Genomic DNA, 17,110 nt, shown 5'->3' on the forward strand with positions numbered 1-17,110 from the left:
AAGGAAAGATTTTCCCTGAGCTCAATGGGCCAACTGATCTAGGGGCAAAACTGACTTTGGAGGGGTGGATTGAAAAGGGGAAGGCAGAAACCGAAGCTCTGGACGGTCTGTCCCATGACCTGTTACGTGGGGGAGAGTAGATGTGCCTGTGTCACTGAGAAAACTCCATCCCTGCTGGCCACATCTGAAGGGCACTTTCTTGCTCAATCTACAGCAGATCCATTATCCTTCACAGAGACACAGCCCCCACCATGGCTTTACTTATTTTAGGATTGGAAAGGAAACACAATTTTGCACATGTCTCTCTCCCTCCCCTTATCTTGTGTGTAATCCAGGCTTTCACTTAACTCAGCCATCTCCTTGCACCCTGGAATAATACATGACCCATCTTCATGCTTGAATGGGAGCTGGGTGTACAGGAAGGGCTGCTTCCCGCCCTATTCTATCTTTGCAAGACAGAGCTAGAAGAGAAGCCTCCTCTACGTTTGTTTCTGGAGGTTTCCACACAGCACTAAGTGAAGAAAAGGCCTGTCCAAGGCCTACTTAACTAGATCAGTGCTGACCGATAAATTGGATTTGGTGAGCTGCTGAGAACGCTGCACTTTGGAACGACTTGGTTTAGCTGACGGGGAACCCAGGACAAGTCCACTGACCCTATTCCCTAGAGAGACAAACTGGGCTTCTTTCCCCAAACTCTTCTAAAGGTTTGGGATGGAGGGAAAAACAATGCTAATCTTATTTTCATCTATAGAACTCCTCCCTGTCAATCACAAATGCATGAAAGAGCCTAAGCTCAGGAGTCAGATTACATAGCCAGCTGCAGAATTGAGGGTGGCTCTTTCGGTTGTCCTACCTCCGCCACAGGTGCCACCAATAGGATGGCACGTTTGAACCGTTGTGTCCAGGACTCCATGTTGACACAAAAGCTTTTCTATGCCCTTTATAGGCTGAACTGGGAATGACACTGGCAACTGTCGCCTCCACTCCAACTCTAAAAAAGAGGACCTTGAACCTGTAACCTTTGGGTTTTTAACATTCAAACCATTTAAAAATGGGTGGGGACACGGTGGGGTGGGGGCAGGCTGGGGGTGGGGTGATGGAAAATGCAGGGACGCACAGTGGAACTGTGGACAGCCAGTCGTGGGCCTCCCTAAAGCATGCTGCTGAGTATTTCCGACACAGGGGAGGGGGTCGGGCCCTCCGGGCTCATCTCCGGGCCGGTGAGGCTGGGCAGACCCGAGGGGCCTCCGGCGGGCGGGCTCAAGGATTCCCAAGGCTTGGCGTCCATCAGGGCCGCCGGGTAGGGCTCCACGTAGATGCGGCGCACCGCAGGCCTGCGAACCTGGAGGCTGCCCTTCCGCTCCTCTGGGAGGCTGGCGGCGTGGGCCAGAGCCAGGCTCCGCGGCCCTTCTTGGGCAGGTGCCAGCCGCTTGGCTTCCCCGGGCTCCTGGCCCAGGTCGCAGGCCCGGGACAGCTGCTGCGTGTACACGCCCTCGGACAGCGACAGCGACTGCGTCTCGCTGTGCATGCGCAGCCAACGGTAGTGGCGGCTGAAGCCGCCGTAGTGCGGGGACTTGGCCAGCTTCCGCTTTCCCAGGAAGCCCAGCGGCGGCCGCGCGCCCGGTGCTACTTTGGCGTGGTTCTTGGGCGCGGGGCCTGTGAGGGTCAGGCTGTGCAGGAGCTCGGTGCACGAGTGGTCGGCCTCGGGCCCCGGCCTGCGGCCCTGGGCGTCCTGGCGTGGCCCCGACGGAGGCTTCGTGTCGTGCACCTGCAGGACGTCGGGGGCGCTTCCGCTCAGGCCACTTCGGGCCTGCTGGGCGATGTCGTGCGATGACAGGTAGACCAGGTCCAGGTCTCGGGGGCTCAGGGCGTCACTGGAGTCGTAGTCGCTGTCAGTGGGGAGGAAGACTTCGGAGCAGCCTTCTTCGTCAGAGCAGGGCTGTGAATCTGCAAAGCCAGAGATTGCCCTTAGAGACAAGAGAAACTCCTAGCCAGGGCTCAAGGAGGGTCCTGTGGTTGAGGCCCTCCCCCATCCCTCTTCCGTGCCTAGAAGGGCTTGCGCTTCGTTTAGTGGTCTGCTCTCATTTCTTGACATTTTAATAATTTTTGAACAAGGGGCGCACTTTTTCATTTGGCGTAGGGCCCTGTAAGTTCTTAGCTAAAAGGGAAAGGAAGGAGAGGAACTCGGACAGGACCAACCACCCCTTGCAGCAGCAGAGGGGAACGTGCCCTCCTTCTCCACATCTGATTTTACTGTTCACTGGGCTTGTGGAGAGAGGATGAAACAGGAACAAAGCTGGATGTCATTCATTTATTTGTTCCCTAGTTTTATTTCAGAGATGATTTTTACGTTTGATAAAGTAGCAGGAACTTAAAAGGAGGAAGGAAGGAGAGGAGGCATTATGGTGGCGGAAGTCAGGGAAACCTGGTTTACAAATCCTAGTTGTCCTCCAGATTGCTCTGTGATATTGGGAAAGTTACTTAACTTGTTTGAGCTTCAGTTTTTTTATCTGCAAAATGGGGATGGCAGTAGAACTTCTTACTTAGGGTGACTGTAAAAAAAAAATAAATGGTTTATATGTATAAATACCACGTTGTCAGGTGTTTAAAACGAAAAAAAATTAAGGCCAAAGAAAAAAACAAAACATAAGTAAAATCAGAGGTGAAAAATCAGCCTCAAAGGGCATACTACACTAATCATACCGAGCCACAAGTTAGTTCTGTAGATCTTTGTCATTTAATGCACTAGTTGTTTATATCTTTTTCCCAATCAGGTTGTACATTTCTGTAGGGCAAAGACTGCCTTAAAATCCTTTGAACTTCCCACAGAACTCAGTCCATAATAGGTACTTGGTAAATATATGCTCATTTTGAAAACATGGAAGTCCTCTTAAAAAGAACAAGAAATCTCTAAATTTGAGGCAATCCCATTCAAAAATCTCCACAGAACTTTCTTTTGCTTTTTTCTTTTTTAGTATTTATTTGGTTGCACGGGGTCTTAGTTGTGGCAGGTGGGCTCCTTAGTTGTGGCATGCAAACTCTTAGTTGCGGCATACATGTGGGATCTAGTTACCTGACTAGGAATCGAACCTGGGCCTCCTGCATTGGGAACACGGAGTGTTATCTACTGTGCCACCAGGGAAGTCCCCTCCATAGGGCTTTAAAATGGAATTTAGAAAATTGATTTTTAAATTTATCTGGAAAAGAAAATCTGTGAGAATAGCTAACTTTTTTTAAGGTACAGTAGGGAGGAGCCTGATTTATGAGGTATCAAGCATATTATAGAGCTTTGGTAATTAAAACTTTGTAGTATTGGTGTACAGATAGACAGATGGATCTGTAGAACAGAAATATAAAGTCCAGGAACAGTCTTAATTCAGTGTGATAATTGAACATGTGGTAAAGATAGCATTTCAAAGTAGGGGAGTGAATAGATTATTCAGTATATAGTGTTGGGACAATTGGTTATCCCTTTAGTAAATTATTAGAGAAAGTCCTGCCTCATCTCAAATATAAAAATAAATTCCATGTAGTTTAAATATAACAAGCAAACTGTACAAGTATTAGAAGACAGTATGTTTGTAATTTTGGGTAGGAAGGTCTTTCTAAGCAAGACAAAACCCCAGAAGTCAGAAAAGAAGTGACTGATAAATTTGACTACATTAAAGTTTAATACTTTGTAAAACAAATGATCACATAAACAAAGTAAAAAGGTAAGTGGTAGATTGGAAGAAGATAGTAATAACATGTATAGCAAAAGATTAATATACAGGATGTATATAGATCTCCTGTAAATCAGTAAGAAGACAATCTGAACAGGTAGAAGATAACCAACAATTCAAAGAATAATTAATACAAATGGCCAATAAGCATAATAAAGATATTCAACCTAGGTAGACTATAATTACTAATTAGGTAGTAATTTGGGAAATGCAAGTTGAAGCAAAAACAAGGCATTTTTTTGCCCATCAGATCTGCTGAAAATAAAAATGATAATCTCTTGTATTGGTGATGTGTGGGAAATCAGGAACCCTCATATAATGGTGGTGGGAATAGAAACTGGTCTGGCTCTTTGGATAGCAGCTTGGTAGAATATATTAAAAATGTGCAGTGCATATCATTTGTCCCAGCAAGTCCTTTATCAGATATCTATGTTTGAGAAATTGTCACTATGTGTACATGGAGGCATTTACAAATTGTTCACTGTAACATGATTTATAAAACTAGAAATAATCTTGTGGCTGAGACTACTGTGAAAGGAAGACTTAGAGACACAGAAGCATTAAGAAAAGAAAAATAGCTTAAGAAAAGAAAAATACTTTACTTGGCAGAGTTCTGCAAGGGAGTCCAAATTCAGTGCTGGCTTGCTGATGAAAAAATACAACAGGTATTTAAAGTAAAAACCCACAGGGTTACAAGGTTATAGTTAGTCATGCATGGTGGAAAATCAGTATGATTATCATAAGAATACTGTAAACTTAAGGGAAAAAAATTTTGTTAGGGAGTCAGTAATTTACACAAATGGGATTAAGGTTTCTTCTATTTTAGGGACTAGAACCAGATGTAATATATATATTTTTTGCTTGTTTGTTTATATCAGGGTCAGGGTATGAAGTGTTTCTTTTCCTTTTTTCTTTTTCCTGACTGTAGAAGATGACATTGCTTACTCATTGGCAGGGAAAGATTTCAGTTTTGTTCTCTCGCTGCTGGCTGCTACCCAATATCCATTATCCTTTTTTAGTTACAAAATCTTAAATTTTGTATGAGACAGCAGTGCATTCATGTAAAAGACCACGTTTTTTTCAGCTTCCTTTGCAGCTAGGCATGGTCACGTAACTAAATGCTGGCCAGTGAGATAGAACTGAAAGTATGGTATGAAACTTTTGGAAGGCTGCATTAGAGGAGCTGGCTTAGCTGGGAGATAGGCCATTTTGTTTTTCCTCTTTCCTTCCAATTGCCTGTAACAAGATGTGTTGGCTGGGCTCACAAGGCAACCTTGGAAAAGGAAGCCATGTGCTAGGATGGTGGAGCTGAAAAGGGGGGCATGGTATCTGAAGACGATGGAGTCCACATACTGTTGCTGAATTGTCTACCTCTGGGCTTCTTTCACATAAGAGCGAAATAAAATATCTTGTGTTAATGACACCCTTATTTAGGTTTTCTGTAACAAGGGTCCAGACTTAATCCTAACTGATAACAAGCCTAAATGTTTATTATTAGGAGAATGGTTTAAAATTTTGGGCACATCCATACTATGGAATGTTATCCAGCAGCTACAAAGAATGAGATCAACCCTTATGTTGTTCTTTAAATAATGGCTATCAAAAAGGACTCCCTTTTTATTTTGGGGGTTTCTACTCATCTGTTCAAGGGTCTCCTCAAACAAAGCCTTCTTTAGGAAGCATCCCCCAACTGTCCCAGAAAGGATTGCCCACTTGTCTGCACTGCTGAAGTAGTTTTTCCTTCAATTATCCTTTGGCACTTAGCCTGTATAGACTTGTATTATTAGTTATCTTTTTAAATGCAAATACAACATCCTGGTTTCCTGGTTGGACCAGAGCCCTCTTAGGGCAAAGATATTTAATTCATCCATTTATTCAACAATGAAGATTTTGTTTTGCTTCAGCTGCTGCTCTAACAGAAACACTGTGTTTGGTGGCTGACTGAATATAAAATTAATAACAAAGGATCTGCTTCAGGGATGTTACTGTTTTAATGGAGGCAGGGGCATATATGCATCTATGAGACTGTGGAAGAACATACCTTTTATAAAAGAAGTTTAGCAAATAAGATGCAGGTTTATAGGAAGGAGATCACATTTTATTGGGACAGGATTGATAAAGTTAAAGTACTCCATCATCCCTATTTTTTTCTCTCCATTCATTCATCTCTATTTCTATCTATTTAATTTATTTCTTCACTTTCAAAAAGTGTTTTGAGGAAGCTTTTAATAATAAATATGCAAATGTTGATGAGAGGCCTAGAAACCAGAGAGGAAAATGAAACAATACAGGTAGTTCTGTTTGACTATAATATGGGAACAGGAATGGAATTTTGGGAAAATGAGGCTACAAAAGTAAGATGCCAGCAGTTTCACTCTTGGGAATTATCCTAGAAAAATAAAGTTTATTTTCATGCAGGAACTTGTATATGAATGTTCATAGCAGTTTTATTGGTATTAGCTCCAAACTGGAAACTACCCAAATATCCTTCAGTGGGTGCATGATACATCCATACAATGGAATAATACTCATCAGTACAAATAAAGAATTCCATTTATGTGACATTCATGAAATAATTATAGAGATGAAGTACAGATTTGTACTAGCCAGGGGCAAGGATGTGGGGAGGGGTGGTGGGTAAGGCTATAAAGGGGTAACAGAGGAAGTTTGGTGGTGACGGTACAATGGAGCATCTTGACTATGGTGGTGATTACCCAAGGCTGCACATGTGACAAATTACATACAAGCGAGCCTGCATGCTTATGTGCATGTGTACACACACACATACATACACACATGCACAAGTGTATGTATAACTGGTGAAATCTGGATAAACTGTGCATTATACCAGGTTCTTGGTTTTGATATTGTATTGATATAAGAACTGTGTAAGATGTGAACACTGGGGAGAGGCTGGGGGAAGGGAACATGGGAATTCCTGTACATTTCTTTGCAACCTGCTGTTCTTATAATTATTTTAAATAAATGGTTAAAAGAGGTTATTTAATTTTTTTAAAAGGTTAGGTGGAGCCAGAGGAGAGCAGTGAATGCCTAGATAAGGAGTTTGTACCTAATTTTTTCACCAGTGGGTAATTATCAGAGAATTTTGAAGAAGTAATTGACAAGATGAGAGCTGTGATTTAGGATAATTATGTAGCAGGTAGGATGTAAGAAGAACTGGATCAGGAGGAAACAGCAGGGAGGCCAGCTGGGAGGCTGTTGTCCAAGCTATGTTTCCTTTAAATATTTACATTTTTTAGGTTGTGGGGCTGAGCAAGAGTGGTGGTTACGTGGAAGAAGAGAGAAGTCCAGGAAGGTCATTCATTCAAAGATGTTTACTGAGCACGTATTTTGTGATAGACAGACATGGTCTCTGCTTTCAAGCAGCTCACAGAGGGAGGATTAGACAATAAGAATATACATAAGATTAACTTCAAAGAGTGTAAAGTTCTATGGATAAAATGAAACTGGACTTCAGCTAGAGAGTGACTTGGGAGGGAGGTTCTTTTAATAAGGTAGCCAGGGGAGGAGTCTCTGGAGTCTAGGTGAGACCTCAGTGACCAGAAGGAACGAGCTATGTGAACATTTTAGAGAGCAGTCTTCCAGACAACTTGGAGAAGGAAGTGCAAAGGCGCTGAAATGACTAATAGATTTCAGGCCTTGGTGCCTGGGAGATAGGAGTAGCATTAAACCAGAGGAGTTTAATTGCAACAGGGTTGGGCAGTGGAAGAGATTTAATTTGGGACAGGTTGAACTTAAGCAATTGGCCAAAGCATCCTAGAGGGATGGAATGGGAATGTGGTAGGGTAGCAAAGTTGAGGGAAGATGCTTGTGGGTAGAGAAGAAGGAACTGTTGGAAAGGGAACTGTTGAAGATATGAGTAGTACGTTGATGGAAATAACAAGGCGGGGTGATCACTTGGGAGCACAAGTGCTGTCATTGGTCCTTAGTGAAAAAGATGTAAGGACTCCTGGTTAGGGAAGAAGACAGACATAGCTTTTCAAGTTAAAAGGAGAGAACTGGATAAAGGCTTGGGCTGAATGACTTTGAAATTCTTAAAACAAATTTTAGACAGTACTTTTCCCTATCTTTAGTGGGAAAAATTGGGAACTGCAAGTAATCGGGTGTCAGAACTGTTGGCTGTTTTTGATGATGGCAGTGGTAGGTGCCATAGGGGTCATAAAAAAGAGAGGTTAACTGAAGATTTGAAACTGGGCTGGAAATAAGATCCATGCAATTAATTGAAAATTGACTTTAGTTGAACTTTCTTCTCTATCTGATCACTGTTGTCTATTCAGCTATCCGTGTGTACTATTCATTTACATCCGCAATAGTAATAACAATACTCGCTATTTACTTAGTACTTACTGTGGGCTAGCCATCATGCTAAGTGCTCTAGGTGCTTTATCTTACTTAATTTTTACGCCAGTTCCCATTCTGCAGATGAGAATACTGAAGTCTAGGCTTATTAAAATTTCCAATTCATATAAGCTGATAAGTGGCAGAATAGGAACCTACACGCAGATTTGACTCACTCCAAAGACCTGCTCTACTGCCATTTACCTTAGAATTGCCATGGCTTTCTGTGGAAGCTTTCTGAGGGCTGGGACCTGGTTCATCTGATTCACTTTGCATGGTGCCCACACATAGCTATATTAAGGCCTTAGTAAGAGAAACACGTTAGGTCTTGTATTAGTTTCCTGTGGCTATTGTTAACAAATTACCACACGCTCATGGCTTAAAACAACAGAAATTTATAATCTCACAGTTTTGGAAGCCGAGAAAGTCTGAAATTAAGGTGTCAGCAGGGTTGCACTCCCTCTGGAGGCTCTAGGGGAGAATACTTTCTTGCGTCTTACAGCTTCTGGTGGCTGTTGGCATTCCTTGGGCTGCATCACTCCAATCTCGGCTTCTGTCTTCACATGAACTCTTGTCTGTGTCTTATAAGGACACTTGTCGTTGGATTTAGGGCTCACCTGGGTAATCCAGGATGATCTCATTTCAGGACCCTGAATTACATCTGTGAAGACTCTTTTTCCACATAAGGTCACATTTGCAGGTTCTGAGGGTTAGGGCATGAACGTGTCTTTTTAGTGGGCACCATTTAACCCACTAGAAGTCTGATAGTAAAAATGATACGTCTAGAAGCAACTGCTGAGGAGTTTGTGTCACTTTTTCCCTCTCTCCAGCCCATATCAGATCAAATGCTCTGTAAGAACGGTTTGCACTTTGACCTCTCAGCGTACAAATAGTGAGCATTTGTTGGTTGTAGGGGAATAAGGAGTATATGAAGGTATGCTTTAAAGGGCTGACATTCTAATATTTCAGTGGAGCATCGTATTTTAAGACTCAGTCTCTCAGGAAGAGCCTGTGCTGATTTCCCCAGGTGGAGTTAGTTGCTCAGTTCTTTTGGTTCATAAAGCATTTTATTTATATCTCTGTTACTGCATTTATCAAGGTTTATTATAAATTATTCACTTGTATTTTTATCTCCCTCATTAACTGTGAACTCTAGAGGGCATGCACTATGTCTTGTTCATCTCTGCTTAGTAAATGTTGAAGAAGCCAGTCAGTGAAGGAATGGGCTAAGGAAGGAGTCAAGCAAAGGGACATGCAAATCCTCTATTTCCCAGATCATCTGACCTGAGCATGGACATATGAACAGACCATGAGGACTCGAGTGTGAATTAATCATCACTGTGTTATTAGCCTGTTGTACTATATCTGGTCCATACAAGGCTCTCAGTAAAGAATGCTGGGTTGAACTGAAACTGAAACGCATATTGAAATCTGAGCGCTTACAGAGCAAAGAGATTTGATTGCCTCTTAAAAACAATACTGAAAGCAGCCTGAAAAGATCTAATTTACTTAATCTGCCATAGAAATGTCTGAAAACAATCACCTCAATCATTTTGCTTTATTTTTTTCATTTTGCTTTATATTTGGTGGTACTTGACTTGAGTCAGCCCAGTTGTAGCAGGAAGAACAATTATCTTAAAACTAGGCAAACCTGGGCTGAAGTCCTGTCTTGTTCCTTACTGTGTATATGATCTTGAGCACATCACTTAGCCCCTCTGACCTTAGCCCCTTCATCTGTAGCATATAGGTAATGATGTTACCTGTCTTCCATTGGTGCAATGAGAATTAAATTTGTTAAAAATACTTTAAGTGCCTTACAAACAGAAGGTGTTAATATTATTGAAATCCTTTCCACTTTTATTTTTTTATTTTTGTTAAATTTGTTTTTATTTATTTATTTATTGGCTGCATTGGGTCTTCGTTGCTGTGTGTGGGCTTTCTCTAGTTGCGGTGAGTGGGGGCTGCGCTTTGTTGCGGTGGCTTCTCTTGTTGCAGAGCGTGGGCTCAAGGCACGCGGGCTCAGTAGTTGTGGCACGTGGGCTCTAGAGCGCAGGCTCAGTAGTTGTGGCACACGGGCTTAGTTGCTCCGCGGCATGTGGGATCTTCCCGGACCAGGGCTCGCACCTGTGTCCTCTGCATTGGCAGGCGGATTCTTAACCACTGCACCACCAGGGAAGTACTCTTTCCACTTTTAAATAGAGAATAACTAGAAAGCATATCAAGAGGTGACTCATTAAAGTACAAACCAGTAATCAGAAAAACTTCAAGATTTTGCTGTGAGAATGGTGTTGGTAATAAAGGAGAACAGTAATCTCTTGAAGGGTGTCTTGTGTTAGTCCAGTACTGTATTTCTCATCCTAGATTTAGCACTGAATTTGTAAATGATGTGAATTCTTTACTGTAGCTCCCAGGAGCAAGGGAGATAGGAGATAAATCAAGAGAAGAGCTAGTTATAACTGTAGTAACCCAGGAAAGAGATGAACAAGGGCTTGAGTATGGAGTGGTAAATATTATCTTGTAGTTTCAAAGACCTACACTTTGGAAACACTGCTCTAGTGGGAATCTAAATATTTGACTTTCATGGTGGTTGTATTATTTATTATAGGACTTAGTGGAACCGATTGCTTAGAGTGGGATACCCCTCCCAGAACAAGCTGGGAAAATCTCCAGGATGCCAGCCAGGGCACTGAGGAGAGTTTCCAGGGATTTAGGCCACTGCCACTCCCTCCCTTCCTGGAAAAGAATGCAAAGTGCAGCTTCCATCCCCAGATCCAGGCCATATGCTCCATTAAGCATTGTAGGCGCCTTGCCCAGTTGTTATTTTAATAAACCTGGTTGTGCTCCTCAATTTCCCTTAGAGGGCCCACTGGGCAGGCCAGCACTGGTAGAACCTTGCATTTCCCCTCTGGTTGACCCAAGAGCTGTTTGATGGAACTTCTGCCCATAGTATTAGTGCTGGCTTAGGAAGCTTGGCTTTCTTGCCATTGTAATGGGTGTTGCAACTCCTGGTCTCTGTGGATCAGGCCAACAACAGCAGAGTAGAATCGATGTGGATTTTGAGGGCTTTATGGGGAGATGACATTGCAGGAAAGAATAATTGATTTAAAGCCATTGCTTTTCTCTTAAAGGCAGGGGGCATGGCAGGATGGAAAGAAAGGAATAATAAGAAGTATTTGCCCTAAAAATCAATCTTCACATTTTTAATATATCATTGTCCGAATTGCTACTTTTGTGTGTGTGCTTCATTGAATCTGTTTCTACTGTGTTTGAGTAGAATTTAAATAATTTAGATATAAAGAATTTTAATAAACCTCTCATCAGGCCTTGGGTAGAACCTCAGGGGCTTGTTCGCCTTCTAATTTCCCATCTTCAGATTCCTGTTGATATTTTTTTTCTTTGATCTGTTTAGTTTATGCCATAGTGTTCTTAATCTTAACATCATCTGGGAAAAGCTTACCAGGAAGATTTACATTTGGAAGATCAGGGTAATCCTCACACGCATCTGAAGGAAACAATGCCCCCCTCCCCCCTGTTGCCTCACCCATGTGTCACTAGGAGAAATAGCGGTGTTGGAAAAAGAAAATTGCTGCTGCCTGTGACTACTATACCCACAGAAAAGGAGTGGGAGAGAAAATACCCATGTGATGGACCAATCATTCCACCCCTGCCTTGCGCTGCCTTTTCTAGAAGCCAACTTTCCTCCTTGGGTCCTTGGGAGGTGCTTAATTTTAATTGACTCAGAGGAGTTCTACTTCGTGTTTGAAAACCACACAGAAATGGGAAGTAAGTTAAAGAGTTCCACTGCTCTCCCACCCTGTTTGTCCAACCACATACACACACAAACAAATCCAAGGTACTCAACAGCCTTAGAACAGAATCTTGGGCTGGTACCAGAGTCTAGGCTTGTGATAGGCTTTGTATTTCCAGCAGGCTTCTCAGAAGTTAAGGGACCCCTACTCACACAGAATGGAATTGTGTTGCAGACTTCGCCCTGTGAGCAACCAATGGGGATATACTTCTAAACTGGCTTTTTCCCTCTTCCTAAATGGTTTCCAAACAATTAAAAATGGTCATACTAGTGGAGAGGACAGAGTATGCAGGAGCAGATTTCATTGCTCTGAAATGCTTTTGCTTTTGTGAGGGGATGCAGTGCTAAATGTTTCTCCCAGTTATCAACAGTTTCCCTGTCACTGGGTTCCATTTTTCATTTGCTGCCCTCCACGTCTTTGTGTTTCACAGCCCATGGAATCTTGGCTTCAGAGAAATAAATGGACCCAAGAGAGAGTTATATTTTAAGAAACAGAATGATGATCGCTCACATTTTAAGTTAATAATAAAATCCGAATGTAATTGGCCAGATCTTCCCAGCAGGGAGTGTGTGTAACCCGTCATCTGGCCAACGTGAGAATTTGGCACTTATGTGGCACAGGAGAGGCCACCCTCATACAACCAGGGGGGACCCACTTAGGACCCTGTGGCCAAGAGAAGATTAAACACTGGGAAAGTTCTGTGAGTAGAGAGGGCAGACAAGGGCTGTGAAGTGGAAGCAGAATTGAAGAGTTGTTTGTAGAATTATGTGAATTGGGGAACAACAGAGGGTATATCTATCCTGCCTTTAAAAAATGCCCTTTCAAGCCTATACCTCTCCAGCTATTGCCCTCCCTCCTCCTCCTCTTTCACAGCCAAGATTTTGAAGAGTGTATCCTTGCTGATCCCATTTACTCCCCGGTCTACTTCTATTCAGTTTCTATCTCCTTTCCTTCATAAACTGCTGTCATCAAGGTTACTGACGACTTCCTTGCTGAAAACAAAAAAACAAAACAAAAAAAAATAGAAGCTTTTCAGTTTTATTTAACCTTTTACCATCATTTGATGTGTTTTAATTTCTGTGACACTACTCTCTTGATTTTATCTTCTTCCTCTGGTTGTTACTTCTTAGTTTAAGAAGTCTCGCTGTTCTGTTCCACAGGGATCCTTCCATAGTCTCCTCTCTTACTCTACCTGATCTCTTTAGGAAATATCAAGCATTTTCATAGCTTCATCATTCATATGTCAACAATTATTAAATCTATATTATTAGTCCAGTTCTCTGTTCTGAGCTTCAGACCCCATACATCTTGTTTTTTTTTTTTTTTTTTTTAATGTTTCTTTTTGCATGGGATGTCCCAAAGCTAACCTAAATTCAACATGCCCATTCGCTCAAGCTTGTTTCTTCTCCTGTCTAACCTGTTTTTGGTAAATAGTATCATAATGTCCTGAGGCACTGTCTCCTCTGTTAATAAGCTTCCTAATTGATCTCCTGCTTCCAACATTGGTCTCTTCAAGCAACATACAGATTGGATTCTAAAGAAAATTCAGATTATATCAATCCTTGCTTAAAAGTTTTCAGTGGCTTTCCATCACAAGTAGAGTAAAATTCCAACTTCTTACCATGCTCTGCCTGATCTGGCCCTTGCCTTTCTCTGTACCCCCTCTCTTACCACTAGCCCCTTTGTTCACTCTGCTCCAATACTTTGGCTTTCTTTCCACCCTCACCCACCTCAGGGCCTTTTGCTGTTTTGTTGCTTGGAATATTCCAACTCCAGATCTTTGTATAACTGGATCCTTTTTTTGTGGCTGGTTCAAATGTAACCTTCACGGATAGGTCTCTGCTGTTCATCCTAGTGGATTCAGCACTCTCCCTACCCACCTTGATTGCTGTTTTGTGTTATGCATTGGAATATTCACTATTTGAAATGATCTTGTTTATATTTTCATGTCAGCTCTGTGGGAGCACAGACTTTGCTTTGTTTATCATTTTATCCCTGTTACCTTGAAGAGTACCTGGAACATAGTGGGTAACCAATAAATGTTTTTTTAAATGAAAAAAAAAAAAAAGGCAGTATCCTTAGATCCTGAGTGCAGCCAGACTGCTTGCCGTTCCCTGAACTACAGCACAGTTGCACATTCTGCTTCCTCTTCCTATAATGCTTTCCTCTTTCCTCTTTTTCAGCTCAACTCCTACTTATCTTTCAGTACTTGACTTTGTCACCTCTTCCAGGAAGCTCTCTTTGATCTTATGATTTCCTGGTTAACACTTTCATTAGACTCTGTAGCACCCTATGCATGTCCTCATTATAGCACATATGCAATTAGTATGAAATTGCTTGTTAATGTATCTGTCTCCCCTGTTAGATTAGCTTCTGGCAGGGATGGTATTTTACTCGTATCCCCAGCCCACTGGGAATCTATAAAAATCTACTTAATTATTTTGTTGAATTATTTGTTAAATCATAGAATCCTTTGGTAATATAAATTAGCTGTCCCCCAAGTTCTTGCACTAGCCAAGTTTTGATTTTCAGACGTTGATGTTTTAAAAATGTACATAACCCTACTTATAGAAAAGGTTCACGTCCCCACTGAAGTTTTCTGTAATAAGAATAACATTAAATACTATACTTACGATTTATTGTCTACTATGTGCCATGAACCTCTGACGTAGATTGTGTTATTCACAAATAACTTTTCAAGGTGTATATGTTATTATTCTCATTTTACATATGCAGAAACTGAGACTTACACGTAGTAATCTGTTCAAGCGCATATAGCTAGCAAAAAAAAGCTGGAATTTGAATCCAGGTCTTTGATTTCTAAGCCCAAGCTCTTTCTGCTACGCCATGCTGCCCCCTATGGGACAAGTTCACATTTCAGAACTGTTTATTAAAAATATCAATTATTATCGTTGTAAAGCTTATAAAATTTGAGCTTTTATAAGCTACAGAATCAGGAAAGTTGCTTTGAATACCATTATTTTAATCAACTAGAAAAATGGCATTAGTTTTAACATGTTCTAGGCAAGAGCATTATATTGTCTGTGACTAGTATGCGTTCTCTCTGTTTATAAGCATAAGGGTGTTTTGTAGAAGTTTGTATTAACTCAACTATGTTTTTTCAGTTAGTATTTGCTATGTAAACTCCAATTGAATTCCCGAGAGTGGAGGTGACTTGCTAGGCCTCTCCTCCAGCTTGTCTGTAAGTTGTCTCCTGATGGTTGTATCTATGATGAGACCAGTCTACTTATTTGGTCTCAGGCTCAGGGTTCTAGTGTATCCACGGTTTCTCTCTTTCCCAACTCTCACCCCAGGATATTGGTGCCATGTGGGTGGGAAGCTTGCCATGAACTTTACCCAGGCTAGGACCTACTTCCTGCCTTATTCCTGTCAGTCCCTCCCTATTTACTGGAGGCTGGGCCTGTTCTCTTTATTACCTGGTTTTGGTTAAATGCCTTTTGTATCTTGGAAGCTTGGACTAGAACTGGACTGAATCTTCCCCACCCCTAAATGGAGGTGATCTCAGGTCATTGCCCTAGCTTCCTACCCCTCCCCATTCTGATTTTGTTTCCTCTGTGCTTCTAGACTCTTAGCGCTGAGCAGTGTTTCCTCCTGCTTGCTGACTTAGCACAAAAGAACCTCATCAATGGAGATAGGACCAAGAATCTGGTGACTGAAATATAGAACTTTAGATCTTATTGCTTACCACTCACTGTCTTTCTTCTGTGCATCTCTGGGGATGGGGATGGTGATGGAAGACAGTCTATATGTGATGATGTAGAATTGATCTTCTTTAGGTTCTGCTCATCTGAGGGGTCTATCAGCTTAGTGATGAATAAGCCAGAAACTGGTTGTTTGTATCTTGCATAATGTAGAGCATCCATGATCCACCTCATTTCACGCCAAACTTCATCAATTTGCTTTGGGATAAAATGGTAAAAGACATTAATTATCAAACAGGTTTAAAAAGGTTTAAGTTTCCCTGAGGGTCCAAGATGATACATTTTCCACAGTATTGGTTTTGAGCAAGGGTAAAATATTTTCAACATAGGTTTGCTAAACCAGAAAACACCTCTTCTTTATAATCTCTTGTGTCTCGTGTGTTTTTACCTGAGAGGCTATTTCATTTAGTGCAAATAGTGGAAGACCTGGATTCCAGCTGGGACCCACAACTTACTGGTTCTGTAACAACCTTTGGCAAATTACTTGACCTTTTCCAGCCTCAGTTGCCTTATTTGTGAAATGTGGACAAGACATTTCCCCTTTTATACCTCACAGGATTGCTGTGACGACTGGGTGAGATGATATATTTGAAGGTCCTTTGTAAAACTGCAGGGTTCATTTCTCACACATATGAAGTGTTATTGATTCTCAGCATGTAATGAAATATCCCTCATTGGGATATTATGGGGAAGGCATATGATGAAGTCTGAATTTCAGAACAGGTGAAGAAAGGAATGTAGTTTTAGTTCTATGTGAACTAGAAGAACAAAGCATGACTGGAATAAGCAGATTCTTGGACCTATTTTAATAGAAATAACTTTCATATATTAAACTTACTTTCTTACATATAAGTGCTTCTAAAGTACAAAACAGCTTAAACGGCATATTCTTCCTAAGTAATTTAAACATCCTTGTAACTTTACAGTAGCCCATTTGATTTCTGGGTTACCGAAGTGATTTTAACATTTTCATTATAAAGTATAATAGTTGTTACTCAGTTGTAAAAGTCATTCATATTTTTGTGTCTATCTCTGTAGATGACAGATATTCTCCCAAATCTTAATAGACACTGTCCATAAACTTTCTGGTTATTCTGACTCTCTCCAAGGAGGTTGTTAATGACATTTTTTCATGGGACCCTGGAGCTTGTGATAGGCTTTGCATCTAATTTCACTGGGTGCTTTGAGCAAGCCGTTAACTTCTGACCCACTTACTCAACTGTAAAAAGAAGAGGTTGTACCGAATGTCTAAGTTTCCTTCCGGCTCTGACACTTTATGATTTATCTTTGAAGAACCTTTGGAAAGTTGGTGTCACTCAGTTTCCAGGTAGAAGGTGTTCGTTGTATGAATGCTACAAGGTTAAGGTCTCTCTGATTGTAGAAGGGAGTATCCAGTGTTCTATTTTATTTTCAAAATTCCTTTTTTAGGGCCTTAATGTGTACTTAAAGATTACTCTTTAAAGAATCCACAAACCTGGTGCTCCCAACAAACACAGAG

The 17,110-nt window shown here is 41.5% G+C and overlaps 1 protein-coding gene across 1 annotated transcript in view; it reads right to left on the reverse strand.

Annotated features, from left to right (window-relative positions):
* Positions 1 to 1,150: 1,150 nt before the first annotated feature.
* Positions 1,151 to 17,110, reverse strand: part of ANKFN1 (ankyrin repeat and fibronectin type III domain containing 1) — a 155,045-nt gene continuing 139,085 nt past the window's right edge. The window contains exons 17-18 of the mRNA XM_065897580.1: positions 15,597 to 15,810; positions 1,151 to 1,947 (exon numbers count right to left, since the gene is read on the reverse strand). Of these exons, the coding sequence (XP_065753652.1) occupies positions 1,151 to 1,947; positions 15,597 to 15,810 (1,011 nt within the window). The remainder of the gene's footprint in view (positions 1,948 to 15,596; positions 15,811 to 17,110) is intronic.

Source organism: Phocoena phocoena, chromosome 19, assembly GCF_963924675.1.
Source record: "Phocoena phocoena chromosome 19, mPhoPho1.1, whole genome shotgun sequence".
Classification (NCBI taxonomy): domain Eukaryota; kingdom Metazoa; phylum Chordata; class Mammalia; order Artiodactyla; family Phocoenidae; genus Phocoena; species Phocoena phocoena.